The following is a 17,136-nucleotide window of genomic DNA, read 5'->3' as shown; positions in this document are numbered from 1 at the left end:
TAATGCGATTCCACCAGCAGGGGACGACAGAGGGGAGCACTACTCACCATCAGACCAAAGTAAAAGTCCGTGTATCGATTCCTCTCTATTTCCTGCAACGAGACAACAGTTAGTGCAAAGCCCTGTGGGACCGCTTTCATCGTGTTTCAGCTGCTCACCCTCGCCACAGTGCCTTTGCAGGTCACACCGTCGCCGATGTAACCTTCCTTGCAGGTGCAGCTTCGAGCGCCTGGACCTGTCATGTTGCACCGGGCATACCAATCACAGCCGCCGTTTTTCTGGAACATCAGCATCAACACATGAGCATAAAAGTAAGAAACCTTTAACAGAGACAGGAGCAGCATGAAATCCTAGAACTGTATGTGCAACGCTCAACCTCAGCTTCAGTGACCAGAAAAGGAAGCACATCAGCCTCAGACAGCTTTCAGGGTTGTTTTTGCTGTCTTTACTCTTTGACAGGACAGCAGATAGGTGGGGGGTTGTTTGGGGGGGTATGCTGCTCTTCTGCAGCATACCTGGGTCACCAGCTCAGCAAGGTGAGCCTTACCAGAGCCAGAGCACTGACTGAAAACACGACTACCCCAGTTCCTGTGCTAAAGCAGGCGAGGACATTATTCTCCTGGGAACACTGAATAGAGCAGCCTAACAAGCTTCCTCCTACACAATAGGACTCATGGGTGTAACTCTTGCCTCACAGTCTTGCACCTGTTGGTGTTTTCTTACAGGGAAAGTGCACCGAGATGCGTGCTGCTGTGATTTGGTGCTACTGTGGACTGTATGTGTGATTATTAGCTGAATGATGTAATCATCTGATTCTGAATCACTCACCTTTCCCACAGGTTGAATCCAGTCAGAGTGAAGACAAACTCACCTTTCGGCACAAGTCGATGATGTTGCAGTTCTTCCCGTCACCGGAGTAAAATTCCCTGCAAACACAGGAAGTCTGTCGAGGAAAACAAAGTGACATTTAGCGCCACTGTCAGCAGAGAGCTGTGCTTAAAGTCAGACTGCAGAGATTAGCTAGTTTTACTTTGTTCGGTCCAACGTGAATGCAGTCTGCATTGGCATGGCAACCCCCGTTTCCTTCCAGGCAGGGATTTATCTCTGTGGAGAAACGCAAAACTCCACCTGGTTATCTCAGATTCACAATGAGTTCAAGCTTTTTATTGTGTCTGACAACTTGAGCCTCTGCCAAGGATCGATGCTGAGCCAGAGCTTTTAAATTTCTCACAGCACAACAATACCACAAACCACGCAAATCAACAGAACTACTTAATTTCAGTCATTTTGCTGGCTCTGATGCTTTTCTGATTGGCTGGAATCCTTTTTGCTGTGATTCTGGAAGAACTAACATCTGGAATATTTTGCATTGGTATTTTTGCTTTAATTTCGCTGAACTTTCACAAAATGCATTTTAAGTTTTGCATTACTGCAGACTTTGTCCTTCATAGTCAGACCATTACACTACGAAGTATTGGATTTATTGTAATACTTTTGCTTTCACGATTGTATGTTGCACACTTTCATGTCCCCTGTAATCCTCAGTGATTTCCTCTTAGCTAATTTTTGCTTTTTTTAATTTAATATAAACTGATCTGAACAAGTTAATGTTGACTTGGAATAATTCAATTTTCCATCTTTAAAATTCATTTTGACTCATTGTACCAACTATAACTAAGCCAGAGCAACTGTGAGCAGGTGTGAGCAGTTGTGTCAAGTGAGTTTACCGACACACACAAGTCCGTCGCCCGCGTAGCCGGCGTTACAGACGCAGTCTCTTCGGCCGGGTCGAGTCCTCTTACAGACGGCGTACAGACTGCAGCCACCGTTATCCACCACGCATGGATCTACGGCTGCATGAGTCACAAAGCATTCAGTAAACTTTGCGGTTCACAGAAATCATCTTCAATGAGCTCAGACAAAGCTGCAGGTAAGTGACCTGCAGAGCTCATAACATGTGTTACCTTGACAGAAAGTCCCGTTTCCTTTGAAGCCAGCAGCACAGACACACTGAGGGCCGCCCGACCCGGTCACGCAGCTATAAGACCAGATTAAAGTTTAACAGGAAGCATAAATCCTCCAGCGTCCTGCACAAAACTTGTGCAGACTTACTTTGCACTGCCATGGCATCTCACCGAGCCGCACTGCTCATCAGCTTTGGTTTCGATTTCTGCAACGACACAGAGCTTTTGTCACTCAGCACAAATGACAAAAACAGTATTTCTAAAAATGATCTCAAAGATGAGATTTTGTTGTTCTAAATCACAGCGTTCACTTTTCTCTACATTTCTTCATCCTTTGTCATGCCCTTTGTTCAGCCTTACTTTGGTCACAGTGGACTCCCCTCCAGTCCACGTCACACTCGCAGGTCCCGTCGCCCTTCAGTCCCTCATTACACTGTCCGTTCTTGCATTCGCACTCTGAGCAGACGACACGTGACGATGAAGGTGAGGATGAAGATGACAGATCATTTGCTGACTAACGAAACGTACTGAACCTTGGTCACAGTGGACTCCGTATTTGCCGCTCTGGCAGGTTTCACAGGCGGTCCCGCTGAAGCCTTCGTTACACCGACACACTCCGGTCCCGTTCGTCCCGTCAACACACACTCCATTACCGAAGCAGGGCCGACCCTTTGGACCGGGGCATGCCTCGCAGTGCTCCCCGAAAAACCCTGCACAGCACCTCCGCTCCTGAAAGCACAGAAGAGTTCTAGTGTGCCATGCTGCAGAGGATGCTTACCCTGAAACGAGCAGGAGACGTACGATCTTCTTCTGGAGGCAGGTGGCTCTGCAGCCGATGCTCAGCAGCTGCTCGCCCTCAAACGTGTGGGTGAACATGCACTTTCTCGTCCTCCTCACCGATTTCTGCACAGAGCAAAACACCAACTTCTTACTTTGACTTTAGCTTCTCATGGACCAGGCTGTGCATCTGAGCTGAGTATTAATTTCAGCATTTTCTACAACGCATGTTTCAAATTGTATGGCAGTGAAAACAAGCACAATTTAACACAAGAAAATATTTAAACAGTATAACCAGTTATCCTTGTGAAGCGATAGAGCAGTGAAAATAAAACTGCTGACTCTTCATTTCAGTTCACCTAAATGACAAAAGAAAAACATTTTTACGCTCCATCAAATAAATGTTGGTTTATTTTTGAAGATGTCAAATTTGATATGAAATACAACTAAATGATGCCAGTTTTCCCACAGCTGTTAAAGAGCTATTTACTTTTCAGCACAATTATACTTAAAATACATTTTTATATTTTTTGTCATGTTACTTCAGCACTGTCACAGTAAACTGAAAGAAATTCAATCTGTAACCGGCACCAGAGCACATACAGTAAAGTGTTCAGTAATCACTGGGAGGTCATGAAATTACTTTAGTGGAATACCATAAAGTCCTCTCTATATGTCCTCTGACTTCTTGTTAGTCTTGTAAATTTGGACAAACTGTACGTAATTCTTTTGACTTTGGGGAGAATTTTCCATCTTTCATAACTTACTTAAATATAAAATCTAATCATCTGCAAACAAACTGATTTTTTGTATTAGCTGCAGTTATCCGATTCTAGTTTGGTATAAACGTTTGTTTAGAGAGCCTGGTGGTTAAAAAGTGTTAATGTCTAAGCTTTGAAAGATTAACAAGGATCAGAAAAAGTCACAAAAATTACATCTGGGACGGTGTCAACGGGGCAGATCTTGTTTTGGTGGAATAAGCAGTCGACACAGTTCCCCTTTGGAGCAGAAAGAAAATGTTAATATTCATCATGCGATTGTTTCTCCATTCATTGAACTATTGTCTGTAAGTCTTTGGAGGCACTTAAGTATGCTGAAGTATCTGCAGGACATGACTGTTGGCTGAGGACCTTACCATAACCTTTGTGTACTTGAGATCATCACAGCGATTTCTGTTGATCTGAAGAACAGCTGACAGACCGTGGATCACTCCTTTATCGCTCAGGATGTCAGAGGAGCTCATCTGAACATCATTCACAAACAGCTGCATGAGGAAAACACAGGTCAGGTGGTTAGGACTCACGCTGTTTAGACAGTCATGTGATCAGATGTGACAGAATCAATATTTCATGATGAGACCTTTCCGTCTCGTGGGAAAATGCCGAGCTGGAAGGAAAACCCAAGCATCGTCTCTTTGTAACCTCCGAGCTGAAGGTCAGTTTTTAACAGACGCTGCGATGCCACCACGTGGTAACGAGTCGTGTTCACATCCTGTTCAGTGACAAAATAAAAGCACAACTACTTTGAAGGAAGTAAATAAATAAACCCAAGGAGAGGGCCAAAGTCTTTAATTACAGAGTTTAGTTCTATATTTACCACGGTCTGCTTTAAATGTCGAATGAACTAACAGAACTGAGTGTTGCTCACTTAATCTGTTTTAGATTATGTAAAAAATTCAACCATGTCAGCAGTGAGTAAAAAGACTAATCAGGTCAAATACAAACTTTTTGATTCAGCTTCAAATGAATACGCAGACAAATTGAAGTCTAAATTGTATACCAGGGCAGTGGCTGCCATTTTCTTTAGGTACTCAGTGATGGCAGCGTCTGTCGGAGCAAAGATGGTGAAATCGTCAGCCTGTTCGATATCACTGGTCAGGTTATAATTCTAAACAAAAAGCCAGAGAAAGCACAACATGTAAGGAAACATTTAACATTTAAGCATGGCGTGAGCGTGTTTGAGAGGTCGTACGATGAGATACGATCTGAAGAGTGAGAACTCCGGCCTGAGAGCGAGCGTGGCCAGCAGACCTTCACTCAGTCTTCTGTCGGGAACCAAAACCTTAAAGACGCAAACAAAAACAAGGCTGAAATCAGTCACAGGTATAAAAAACCTCAGTGCATGTTGTCTTTGTAGTATTTCTTTTTTCTTTTTACCTTATCGATGAAATGGATCAGTCCGTTTGTAGCAGCGACGTTTGAAGTGCCAATGAGAGCTCCACCAACAGAAGTGATCTGCACAAACATCAGCAGATCATTTCTGACACAAACACAACCACTTTATTTATTTTTATTTTTAAGTAAAATGAGAGAAAAGCACCAAGTTTACAGCCATATACTAAAAGTGGACTTTTGTGCTCCACATTTTTATTCTGGGACTCCACTCAAGTATGTTCACATGACTCACAGTCCAAACATTTCCTCATTTTCTTATACTGGCCCTTTGCTCAGCTCCTCAGTTCATCCTTTGCCTGAAACAACAAGCTATAGCTTCTGTTCCTTTAAGATAGCCTACTTCATTCTGATTGGTCAGTTTCTGGAGGCATACTGAAGGGCAGCAGTGTTTTTTTAGAGCAATTTTTTGGCTCACAGAGATTATACATTTATGTAGCTAATACCAGATAATAAGGATATTTTAACAACCTGTAACTTTATAAGCATTTGACAGAACATCAGAAAGATGAGAGCCAGGCTGAAGGCAGTTAGATCAGCCTGAGGACGAGCAGCGATGGCCGTGTGGAGTTTATGTGAAACACCTGAGCTGCACAGGCTCAATGAAAGATCAAAATTCTCTCTCATGTCTGCAGAAATCTTCACACAGAAAGCGTTACCTCGTCGTTTGTGGAAACAGGAAGTGTTGTTCCCAGAAGGGAAGTCACAGACGACATGTTCCAGAAGCTAGATAAGGGGTAGTCACCGGGGATCATGTGATTTCTGTCAAAAGGGGACAGATCACAGCACAGCTGTTACACATATTCATATAAAAGCCCCCAAAGTTAAATGATGACATTTTGAGTCCTGTGGAGCTGTAACCTGATGAGACTCGGCAGGTTTCCCGTCAACCTCCAGAAGTTTTTGTCTTCTGAGGACATTTTGCTGATGGCTGCTGAGGATGGAACCAGGAGGGTGAGGTTCTGATACGACAGAGACGGAGACAGGCCCGAATCCTGACAAAGCGTATGAACACAAACACAAAGTGAACTGTAAGGTTTGCTCAGGTTAGTATTAAAAATAGCTGCTGATACATGAAAGACCACAGGGGAAGTCAGTCTTGTAAACTGCATGGTTAATCAAAAATGAAGCACGGTGGCACGAACTGATAACCCCCACAGTGTGAGGCTAACATTGCCAACAGTATTCATAAATGTATAATTTTTCTATACTCATATTTATGTGCTCTAATTGGGTTTTCATGTGGTATGTATGAATGTCAGTGTGTGTTTACAGTGGCATAATTATGCTGCCTAGTCTCCAAGTGAAGCGTGAGTTAGTTTGTGATATACTAAATGTTTCATTTACTTTAGAATAATCAAAGTGATGACGATCTGCACATAATGCATCTGTGAAACGTGACATACTCACAGTCATCCATGTGTAGAAGTCTGAGGCCTCAGGCAGGACGCTGAGCTCCTGAAATCACCAGGAAACAAAGTCAAGCTGGAAGCAAAGAGACGATCCTGCTGACTGAACCTGGGCATCACTCACCTGTTCAACTGTACCGTAACACACATGTCCATTTCCAACATATCCTTCATCGCAGACACACGTCCACTGAGAGGACACCAGGAGACAGCTGGCCTGCACACACAAACAGTTAAACAGGGACGAGGTCACCGAGGGCCCAGCTTCGGTCATTTTTACCAAAACAAGACAGACATCATGCACAAGACGTCTTTTACTTTGAAAAAATTAAAGGAATACAGTGAAGCGCTGCAGAGCCTCTGATTGGCTCTGAGGAACGATAATTGGTTGGTTTAGTTACTAGGAGTGAATCTACAGACCAGTTTGACCAGGTAGGGTCAAATTGAAAATATAGTTAAAGGAGTTAACTGGCTTTGACACGCTGATCACAGCGCTGCAGGCAAATCACATCAAAGCAAAAGACCTTTTGTTTTATGTTGCTGTTGGTGTGACCCATAATGATTTTAGCAGAAAAAATGCTTTCAGTGGATTTCTTGCTTGGTTTTTGCTACTCACAAAGTAGTGACAGCCTTGATCTGCAGTCACACACTGGTTCACAGGTTCACAGTCCTGCCCGTTGCCCTGGTAACCAGCCTTACAGGTGCAGTCACTCTGAACAGAAGCAGATAACAACAGGACGTTACTGCTGCAGAGACAGCAGGGCCATAGTGGCCTTTAACATTAATAACCCCGTCATACCAACATATTAACATATACCAAAATTATTATTCTTATTATTTTTGCAAAGATGCAGGATTTTGTAAAACAAAAAATTTATATTTTGTTTTAAAACAACGTGAAGCTTTCTGTCATATCCTGTGTCTGCATCAGGCCTCCAGAAACACCTCCCCTACAAGATGCCCAGCAGGAACACTAGCTGGCAACACCAAGTGTCTCCTTTTAGTGTGGAAGAGTTTTGACTCATTGAACTCCTCACCCCGTCTCTAAAGAAGATCGCAGACACAGTTCAAAGAAAGCAAATTTCCACTGGTGGTATCCTCGACCATAAGCGAGGGCAGGAAAGCAAACGGACCAGTACATCGGCAGCTTTGCAGCTCTCTTCACCAGAACAGACTGGTATAGCGTCCCAAACACTGCTGACTTTGCACAAATCCATCTTTAATTTCCTGCATCCTCATTTGTGAACAAAATGCGAACAAAAAGAGATACTCAAACTCCTCCATCTACAGAAGACTGTTCAATTCGATTGAATTTTATTTATACAGGGCCAAAGCACAAATCAATTCTGATGATACTGCCTAAAGGAACCATGTATAATATAAACAGAATTGATCTTAGCACAGAACCCTGTGGAACTCCATAATTAATCTTAGTGTGTGAAGAGGACTCTCCATTTACATGAACAAACTGGAGTCTATTAGATAGCTATGATACAAACCACTGCAGCGCAGTACCTGTAACACCTACAGCATGCTCTAGTCGCTCTAATAGAATATTATGATCAACAGTATCGAACACTCCACTGAGGCCTAGCAGGACAAAATTCCTGTCTGAAGTGGGCACCCCACCTTTTTCTGAGAACCATGAACCATGGGCTCAGAATTGGAGGTGCTAGATCTTTACAGAAAGCCAATAAAGCTGACAGAGCCACATCATCTGCAAAAGGAAGCAGCAACATCCTGAGACTAACAAACTGCCACTGAGATAAGAGAAATATTCCCTCCGAGGTCCGCATGGCCCCGGGTTAAATAGGCCAGTGTAAGTTTAAATAATCAACCACATTTCAGGATTCACATTTTCTGGCCCTTTAATAATCCTGCACTCCTTACTGCCACCCTGAGGATAACTGAAGTGGTGCATTCCCAGGGTAAGAGCACATTAATGAGATAAACCATCCCTCAGTGACATCTCCACCGTTCACGTCTCAGCTGATATCAGTGTCCTTACCTGTCTGGGTCCCACATAGACACAGGTGGCGTTGGGGTGGCAGCCGCCTCTGTCAGGACTGTTGCAGTTGTTGATTGGTTGACACTCATCCCCATCCTCGCTCCATCCAGTCAGACACTGACAGACGTGAGTCCCAGGGCCTGTCTTTATACATTTAGCCTGCAAGGGGCAGAATGCAGCAGGGGCAGCAGTGAGGAAACAGACTGCGTTTTTTACAGTTACACTATAAAAACTGGAGACTTACGTTCAGGCTGCAGCCACCTCGGAGCGGTGGAGCACATGGGTCAGACTCCACACAGGTGATGCCATCACCTTGGAAACCAGGTTTACAAATACACCTAAAATAGGACACAGTACACTGGCTGAATAATGTGTGGTACAACGAGATAACCGTTCACTACAGACGTCTGACTCAGGGTTAAAGTCCAGGTAAACTCACTTGACTGTTCCCTGGCTGAAGTCACAGTCAGCATGTGCGTGGCAAAACTGAGCCTGAGCGCCACAGGTGGCCGTCTGTCGATCACACAAAGGACCGGTGTAACGCTGCTGACACGAGTCCACTTTACACCGACCGTCTGAATCCGGACGGTTATCACACTGCCCGTGGATACAGGGGCAGGCTGAGGATAGACAAGTACATCATCTTTACATCATGTCTGCCTGTGTAACGTCACAAAATATGAGTCAGACTTACTTCTGTCACAGTTTGGTCCATATTTGTTGGAGGAGGAGCAGTACTGACAGCGTGAGCCGCTGAAGTTCGGTTCACAGCTGCACGTTCCGTTTCCTGAAACCCCCTCTGAACACTGAAAAACACAAAACACACTTTAGGTTCCTCCTTCATAAACCAAACACCTCACTTTCCCTGCAAACACTGAAACATTTCAGTTTCCTTCCGTCACCGCTGGACTGCAAACAGGAAAAAGTCTGTTCAAAGAACAGAAAGCACTAAAGCTTCTTCCAAATAAAGTAATAAAGTAATTATGGGAACGTCTGACCTGCCCGTGTCCGGAGCAGGGTGTCTGGTATCCACCTGGACACGGTCTGCAGTCTGGACCGTAGAAACCTTTACAGCACGCTGGAATCTGAACAGATTTACACCAGGTTATTCTGACGACCTCTACAAAGTTACATCTTCTAGGCTTCAGTGTCTTTCTGTTCCAACATGAAGTAAACTGCCCGGTTTCACTAAAGTGTGTACCGTGACCGTTGAGTTGCAGTGTGGAGAGCAGCCTTTCACTGGGACTTTAACGGATGGGTTGCCCTTGGTGAAAATGTAAGAACATCCAAATGTGGAAGAGCCCTGGATAAAGAGAGCATAATCATATTTTAAAACAGCTCAAAGTAAGAAAGGGAAGTGAATAAATATCCAGATGTTTCACAGTGAGTTCAGTCTTACTGTAAAAACTCCAGAAGAGCATTGGGTCATCATTAGCTTTGAACATGCGACACATTCACCCTGAAAAACACATGAGTTGATCAAACACACTTAAAGGGCTTCAGTGTTTTAGGGCGGGCTCAAAGATGACGGGGCAGAAATCTCTCAGTGTCCACGTGTTTCTGATCCTGGGATAAAGTCACCTCACTGAGCAAATATATTTACTCATCCAATGGAAGCAGACTCCAACAGTGTAGCACGGTGTGATGATCAAACTACGAGAGCTCCTTGAGCTCAGTGCTTTTTGTTTTAACACTGAGCCTCATACGCTGCACATATACGTTTAGGGTCAATCAATCATGTTATTAGACGTTAAACTCACCATGATGATTTTAGTCTCTGTGATGTCACATCTACTGGGCAACACAGGTTCAATGGTGGGTGGAGTCAAAACTCCATCCATCACATAAAGACGTCCATTTTTTGCCTCTACAGCCGCCTCCAACACGGCTGCACCATTAACCAAGATCTGGCCCTGAAACAGTGAAATGAGGACCGGACAGAAATCCTGAACTCATGTTGAAAGTGTGGAAAACGTGTTTTCATTCAGTCTTACTAAAATGTGGTTAATAGGAGTGAATTCAACTTTTCGTTAATCAGTAAATATTCACCATGGATCCTGTAAGGAATACAGCTGTGTGACTTAAAGCTGACTGAACATCAGCTCCAGGTTTCTGTGTGAAACCTTCATCATCTAAACTAATTTCTCCAGAAAACTATTACAGAAATAAAAATGCTGCACTTTTAGGGATTTTTGTTAACTGGATTTTATTTTAAAAAGATAAACTCCATTAATGTCAACATTTCAAATGTTCAAGTTAAAAGTGAAATAAATTTCAGCACTATTAAAAAAGATCTGCAAGCTTATTAAAGAGACTAAATCTGCATGAACAGCACTAACACACACAGAAAGGATATTGGAACAATAATGTCAGTGTTATTAAATACTTAGAACCAAACACTTTCCACCCTCCTTTGTTATTTTATAAGATTCATGATATTATTTAAGTATTCAACAGTGACAGTGATTCGGGGTGGTGTTGAGGGTTACAGATTGTGGAAATCCACACTTACATTTTCCATCACGGTGATTGTCAGAACCTGATTGGCCATTGTCACGTATCTGGGGCTTGACACAGCATTGTAGATCTCCAGCTGCAGGACAGGGAGATGAAAAACTGTCAGAGGGAACAAACGTGAATTATTCACGAGTCAGCGGACTGTCGCTCTCACCGCAGTGGCCGGGATAATGTGGTTCCTGAGAAACTCCAGCAGTTTTCTGTGACCCTGAGGATTCAGAACCAATCATCTGGTGAATTATTCATGGAGGAAATGATCACTCACTGACAGACTACAAATTTGTCCATTTTTGTGTCCATCCTTACGTCAGGGCTCATGAGATACTTCAGGTGTTCTTCTATCATTGCATCAAACGCTGCAGTGGTGGGTGCAAACACAGTGATTGGTCCCGGCTGGTCCAGCAAAGATGCCAGAGGAGTTTTCTGCAGACAGCAAAAATTTTCCACTTTGATCAATTTACAATTAAGAAACTTAAGAACCAGGCCCTCCTTCACCTGAATGTGTTACTGAGATAAATGCTTGTGCAGCGTGTTTGAGGTGGCCTTCAGGCAACGCTCAGTCCTGACTCTGCTAATATTTACACATTTCTTCCTTCAGGACAAACATCAGGGACGTCTAATTCTGCAAGACCACAAGTCAGTGTAATAATTCCTATTTAATCTGTGTTCAGAACCTAAAACTGATCATAGAAATATCACACTCCAAATATCTTCTGTGTCAGTGTTGACACAAAGCCCTGATCCCGTGTAATAATGTAATGATCCCATCCTCTGGTGGGCAGGAATGTGACAGGGACATTGAGATATGCAATAAAATGTCTTCCAGTGTTCAGCTTGTTACTGACTCAATACAGGAAGTTACAGGATGTGATTAACTTCTAAACTGAGAATAAAAAAGTTGGTGTTTTAGTCTGCATGTATTCATGGCCTGATGTTCCAGGTATTGAAGAAAAGTAGTCTATACCTGTAATAAACTGGTGAAAGTCTGAAACTTGCCATTGTCAGAAACGATCTTCATCAGGTTCTCCTGTGGAACAACAAAGTGTTCATGTAATGAGATGAATGGAGATATAATCAACAGGTTTATCTTTGCTGAGCACATTTACATCCAAACTAAAATCGTTCAGTCTTGCCACCTCGGTGTTGCTTTCCAGGATGGGAGGCACGCTTTCCATCAGCTTATTGATGATATGGATGATCCCATTAGATGCAACAACATTAGACTTGATGATTACACCTTTCTTCCTGCTGCCATGGATACGGATTTTGGTTTGAGTGTCCTGAAAGGAAACAAGAGGAAGATCTGACAATACAAAATTCTTTCAAAGCCATTGGAGGCGTACCATTTTAACCTTTGAAAGTGTGAAGACCGTAAGAGTTTCACATGTTGTAGGTGAGCATCAAAAGTCTCTAAGTACTTAAGACTGAACTCGGTGTCCACTGTGTGCATCACTTTGATTATAAATCTTAATTCATTCTTACGATGAACTGATGCAAGCCAAGTCTGTGACCGCTCTATTTATTGTCATCTTTATTGTGTTTCCAAGGGTTTAAAACAGGATTCAGTCAGGTTATTTATTTGATTGCTCAGGGAAAGGGTCTGAGTTTGGGTCTCGGTCAGGTTCTAGTTCGGGTTCTGGGTTAGCATCTTGCTCTGGGATGGTTTGTTTCTTATGTGAAAAAACAAGTCATCACTCAGTTTCCTGAAATTGTTTCAAATCTTTTTATCTTTCCTCATTTTTTTGCTTCGTGCCCTGACGTGTTTACACTTCATGTTGAATCAATCTGCTGGTGATGAAGCCTCTCACCCCCTCTGATGTGTCCGTCTCTGCTGATTTTCCCGTCAGTATGTAGAAGACATCAGTTTTCTTCAGCGTGTCAAACGGCATCATCCCAGCGACCAAATGCATCTTACACAGGTATGTAGCTTTGGACCTGTCCGCCATCAGAGTCCTCACCTGGTAAGAAGAGTAAAGGCAGATGTTTGAATCCTGACTGAACCTGTTTTGATTGAATTGTGTTTTTTCCTCTGGAGCTCAAAGAACGATGAGCTCCCAAAACAAAGTCAGGATGTGAAAGAAAAATAAAAGTGACTCTAAAGTTAAAAGGAAACTAAAACTAGCTGCTGATAGAAGTGGATCAGTTTATTTGAAGGGATTCGTACTGGCGTTCCCTTGAAGCCTTTATTTATTGGGATGAAAACGGTGAACGGACCCAAATTCTGCAGAGGCCACGACAAAGATCCTGCAAAACACACACAAACACAATCATTAACATTAGTTCTATTCATGTGAGACGACTTCGATGACCCTCTGTAAAATGTCTCACTACATAGGATCGCATCTGAATAGCTCCAAAAAACAAGGTGTGCATCAGCTGAGGACTTGTTATTCCCAATAAAGCGGAGTAGTAACTGAGCATCAGTCCTTTGTTTTACCATGGGATACGTCGGTTATGTCGTGTGTTCTGGAGAATAAACAGACCAGGATCGATCAGGAAGGCTACTTTAGGGGCGACTGTGCAGAACCCAGATTAAAAATTTTAAAACTCACTTACAAAAAAAAGTCCTGGATGTGGTAAATAAAAGTGCTTAAAGGAGAAACTTGAAGTAATTTTTCTGTATCAGTTTAATTTTTATGAATGCTATTTTGTTTAATGAGTTTTATTTAATATATCTATCACTGGGCAGGTCACACCAGAACACTGTAGGCTAGAGGGAAAAGCTTACATGTGTTCCTGCACCGAGAGCCAAAGCTGAGGAAGTGAAAGTTTTCTGCTCTTTATGGACCAAGCCACCTCAAACTGAATCCACATACCGAACAGAGTGATGGCATTGCTCAGCTGACCCGTCCACTGGCCTCCTGGTTCCGTGTTCAGGTCATTCAGACGCTCCATGATGTTCCCAATGCAGACTTTACCATTACCAATGTAGCCCTGGAGACAGGCGCACCTGAGGGACAGCGCAGAATGCGACGCTCAGTTCTGCAGCTCTGCTACTTGCTGCCTGCAGATTCAGGTATTGGTTCATGCAGACGTTCAGTAAAGTAAAGTGACTGACTCAACTTGTCCAGGTCCCACGGTGCTGCAGTTGGCGTTCCGGTGGCAGGAATCAGGTGTGCAGGAGTCCTTTAGGCTGCAGCCACCGCCCGACAGGCTGTCAAACCCAGGGAGGCACTCACAGTGGGACTGAACAGAGCACAGCGGGATTCAGAGGTCACTGACAAGGTCACCTGACAGCAAGCCGCTGCCCCCTGCGGGTCACAGCTCGTTACACACATAACGTGAAAGGTCGGCCAAAATGTTTTACCCTGCCCGGTCCGTCGTACACACAGCGGGCAGACTCAGCGGAGCAGCCGCCACGATCGGTCTGACACGGGTTGATGGCCATGCAGACCCGCCCGTCCCCGCTGTAGCCCTCATTACAGGTACACAGGTGCTGGTTTGGTCCGGTGTGGACACAGGAGGCCTGAGTGTGACACACCCGCTGCAGACACGGATTTATGGCTGAGAAAGACAAAGTGACATTTAGAAAGAGGCTGCTGGAGCGCACAGAGACTCAAAGACTGTGACATGTGCACCGGGGGGAACATAGAAGCTCACATAAACACTCGGATCCTGCTCTCTGGTAGCCGGGTAGACACTGGCACACTAACCGTCCCGTCAGAGCTTCTTCAATACAGCGAGAGTTCTGCTGACAGCTGAGAGCTGCACAGTCAGGTAACTCTGAAACACAATACAGGTGTTAGCACACGTGACAGGGTGCAAGCAAATGCAGAAACTGTATAGGTAACATGATACAGGAAAAGATAAGCTGACATGTTACCAAATCAGGAGAAGGACCAGAGAACACAGCAGGACACCTGCTGCAGGTGGAGTTACCTGTGACTGTAAAGGCACCAGCAGGAGGACTGACCTTGGTCACAGTTGGGACCCGTGTATCCAGAGAAACAGGTGCATCGGCCGTCGCCCACTATTCCAGAAGCACAGAGGCCGTGGACACAGGAGCAGACTGCAAACGGTGTAAACACAGACACGGTGGGTCAGAGGTTCCTGAGAACTCAGTGCATCTGTCACAGCTGGAGATGACGTTACCTGAGCTACAGGTGGGGCCATAACGTCCAGGTGCACAGTCCTCACAGGCAGTTCCTGCAAAGCCCTCCTGGAGACACACACACACACACACACACACTATTAAAACAATGATAAACAGGATGTGACATCATTGGGTAAACTTTGAGAGAGCCGTGGCTCCGGCCTGTAGAGGGACAGATTTGTAATGCAAACAGTTTACTGCTGGGTCCTGTTACAGGAACCTGTATACAGGTGTATTTTTCAAAAGTGGAGGGGTTCTGCTTTTACGGTCATTAATTATTTAAACCTTTCAGCTAACCACTGATGCAACACACACATTTATGGGGTTTGATTATTCACGGGGTTCTTGAGTTCCTGTAACAGTCTGAGATCTAAGGTTCTAGAGGGCTCTAGAATCTAGAAACTCTGAGGTCATTTACTGTTGGTTCTGTGGACAGTGAGTGTTGTTCAGGGTTCTAATATTATGCCTTGATTATCACAATAAACCCAGATATATGATTACGTCCTAAATATACATTTATATGGACACAAACACACGTGGAGACTGCAGATTACAGTGATTGTGTCAGTCTGCTTTCACGTTATTGTAGTTTGTTTTATTTTTTGGTTTGTCTGTGTTCCAATCAGCTTTGCTTTCTCACTCTCACTCCAATTTACCTGCACATCAGCTGATTTCTGTCACCAGGTGTGTGACGTGATGTGAGTGCAGGTGTGTGATGTACAATGAGAGCAGGTGTGTAAGGTGAGAACAGGTGTGTGAGGTGAGAACAGGTGTATGAGGTCACCTGGCAGCTGCAGGTCCCATTCCCCCCCAGCCCGGCGGAGCAGACGCCTCTGCCGCTGCAGGGTCTGGCGGCCCGATCAGGACACTCTGAAAGAGAACGGGCGCTTGGTGTGAACAGGAAGCTGACACTGCATGTTTGTGGAGCACTGCTGTTGTGTTTTCTATGAGGGAACATAGACCCCCCCCCCCACACACACACACACTTCCCGCCTTCCTCCCGCTCTGTCCTCTTCCTCTCTAATCTCTTCATGTCATCACATCACCATCATCTGTTTCCCTTCCCCTCTTCCGCTCACAGAACAAATAACCACCACAGCATCACACCGCTCGCAGGAAGCACGGATGCCAGGATCGTTCATTCCTGGGTATATTTTTTTCCTCTTTGAAAGTTATGAAGAAATCCTTCTTATACTTTTAAGTATTTGAACATGTGCCTGTATTATTTTATCATTACTTTGATGCTGAGTCAGTTTATGGCAGCGTCACTTAGGACTGGAAGGTTTGTTACTATTTTCACAGTTTTTACAAACAAATCATTAAATTATTGGAGAAATGATCAACAGGTTCATAATTAAAATAACTTCTGTTTGATACCAAACATTTGAAAGTGAACATAGTTTAAAAAAAATCTGTTTTCGCATGACTGCACAGCGATGACCATCAAATATCTACTGGTTCTCATACTCAGGAGACATTTTGCTTGCTATAATGAAGTATTTTTTATGATAATACTCATACTTTTACATGAGTATCAGGACTTTTACTTTTAAAGGTACTTTTACCTAACAAAGACTTCCTCCACTTGTTGGAGGATTGTTTTGGGGTTTTCTGTGAAAACTTTGGAAGAGTTTCAATGATTTTTTTTTCCTTTTTTGTGTTTCTAGTGGCTTCAGTTAAGGTGGAGCTGGGGGTGGATGGAGGACGAGCAAAGTCCTAGAAGACCACAGGTTCAATAGTGTCAGCTCTCAGGAACATAAAAAACTGAGCATTATTTTTCTGCTTTGAACAGATAAAACAGGCATCGTCTGAGACTCATGGAGGGGGGATCCACTGAGTCAGCAGATTCAAGTCCTGCTGACAGCGTCTGACCAGAGGAAACGGGGAGGAAGTTTCTGGTTCCTGCAGAACTGAAAATGTGACATGAGTCACCTGGAAGCCAGAGCTCAGTTTTTTTAGACCCCTGAGAAGTCTTGTAGTGAATTTCTGGACAGTCCGAGTGTGCTGCTGCTAGCATTCTATGACCAATGAGTGAATACAAAAAATTATCACAGTCACAAATGTACATTTTAAACTTCTTTAAATTTAAAAGTATTGAATTAAATGTAGCACATGGGCCAAAGCGCCCGTCCGCCCTCACATCACCCTGCTCGGGTGCTCGGCTGTGAAGCTCCCGGCTCACAGTCTCTGTGCTGAT

The 17,136-nt window shown here is 43.9% G+C and overlaps 1 protein-coding gene across 2 annotated transcripts in view; it reads right to left on the bottom strand.

The window, feature by feature from the left end:
* stab2 (stabilin 2) overlaps positions 1 to 17,136 on the bottom strand; it is a 30,292-nt gene that overhangs the window by 10,541 nt on the left and 2,615 nt on the right. The window contains exons 4-46 of one of the 2 annotated variants that reach the window (XM_019347064.2): positions 15,724 to 15,809; positions 14,939 to 15,005; positions 14,760 to 14,855; positions 14,447 to 14,569; positions 14,154 to 14,350; positions 13,905 to 14,032; positions 13,663 to 13,796; positions 13,011 to 13,090; positions 12,655 to 12,804; positions 11,983 to 12,126; positions 11,811 to 11,873; positions 11,153 to 11,269; positions 11,001 to 11,054; positions 10,842 to 10,922; positions 10,090 to 10,242; positions 9,729 to 9,788; positions 9,531 to 9,632; positions 9,328 to 9,414; positions 9,024 to 9,135; positions 8,769 to 8,949; positions 8,574 to 8,667; positions 8,330 to 8,488; positions 6,938 to 7,033; positions 6,446 to 6,538; positions 6,323 to 6,370; positions 5,774 to 5,907; positions 5,572 to 5,674; positions 4,898 to 4,975; positions 4,713 to 4,802; positions 4,521 to 4,628; positions 4,101 to 4,232; positions 3,877 to 4,005; positions 3,677 to 3,739; positions 2,766 to 2,867; positions 2,498 to 2,693; positions 2,325 to 2,420; positions 2,113 to 2,170; positions 1,965 to 2,038; positions 1,728 to 1,853; positions 1,031 to 1,104; positions 872 to 943; positions 159 to 278; positions 48 to 92 (exon numbers count right to left, since the gene is read on the bottom strand). In XM_019347064.2, the coding sequence (XP_019202609.1) occupies positions 48 to 92; positions 159 to 278; positions 872 to 943; positions 1,031 to 1,104; positions 1,728 to 1,853; positions 1,965 to 2,038; positions 2,113 to 2,170; positions 2,325 to 2,420; positions 2,498 to 2,693; positions 2,766 to 2,867; positions 3,677 to 3,739; positions 3,877 to 4,005; positions 4,101 to 4,232; positions 4,521 to 4,628; positions 4,713 to 4,802; positions 4,898 to 4,975; positions 5,572 to 5,674; positions 5,774 to 5,907; positions 6,323 to 6,370; positions 6,446 to 6,538; positions 6,938 to 7,033; positions 8,330 to 8,488; positions 8,574 to 8,667; positions 8,769 to 8,949; positions 9,024 to 9,135; positions 9,328 to 9,414; positions 9,531 to 9,632; positions 9,729 to 9,788; positions 10,090 to 10,242; positions 10,842 to 10,922; positions 11,001 to 11,054; positions 11,153 to 11,269; positions 11,811 to 11,873; positions 11,983 to 12,126; positions 12,655 to 12,804; positions 13,011 to 13,090; positions 13,663 to 13,796; positions 13,905 to 14,032; positions 14,154 to 14,350; positions 14,447 to 14,569; positions 14,760 to 14,855; positions 14,939 to 15,005; positions 15,724 to 15,809 (4,505 nt within the window). Of the gene's footprint in view, positions 1 to 47; positions 93 to 158; positions 279 to 871; positions 944 to 1,030; positions 1,105 to 1,727; positions 1,854 to 1,964; positions 2,039 to 2,112; positions 2,171 to 2,324; positions 2,421 to 2,497; positions 2,694 to 2,765; positions 2,868 to 3,676; positions 3,740 to 3,876; positions 4,006 to 4,100; positions 4,233 to 4,520; positions 4,629 to 4,712; positions 4,803 to 4,897; positions 4,976 to 5,571; positions 5,675 to 5,773; positions 5,908 to 6,322; positions 6,371 to 6,445; positions 6,539 to 6,937; positions 7,034 to 8,329; positions 8,489 to 8,573; positions 8,668 to 8,768; positions 8,950 to 9,023; positions 9,136 to 9,327; positions 9,415 to 9,530; positions 9,633 to 9,728; positions 9,789 to 10,089; positions 10,243 to 10,841; positions 10,923 to 11,000; positions 11,055 to 11,152; positions 11,270 to 11,810; positions 11,874 to 11,982; positions 12,127 to 12,654; positions 12,805 to 13,010; positions 13,091 to 13,662; positions 13,797 to 13,904; positions 14,033 to 14,153; positions 14,351 to 14,446; positions 14,570 to 14,759; positions 14,856 to 14,938; positions 15,006 to 15,723; positions 15,810 to 17,136 lie in introns of those variants that run through there. The other variant, XM_019347065.1, reaches the window with a different exon arrangement.

The sequence above is a fragment of the Oreochromis niloticus genome, linkage group LG17 (assembly GCF_001858045.2).
Source record: "Oreochromis niloticus isolate F11D_XX linkage group LG17, O_niloticus_UMD_NMBU, whole genome shotgun sequence".
NCBI classification, from domain to species: Eukaryota; Metazoa; Chordata; class Actinopteri; order Cichliformes; family Cichlidae; genus Oreochromis; species Oreochromis niloticus.
This window is presented reverse-complemented; position numbering and strand designations above follow the sequence as displayed.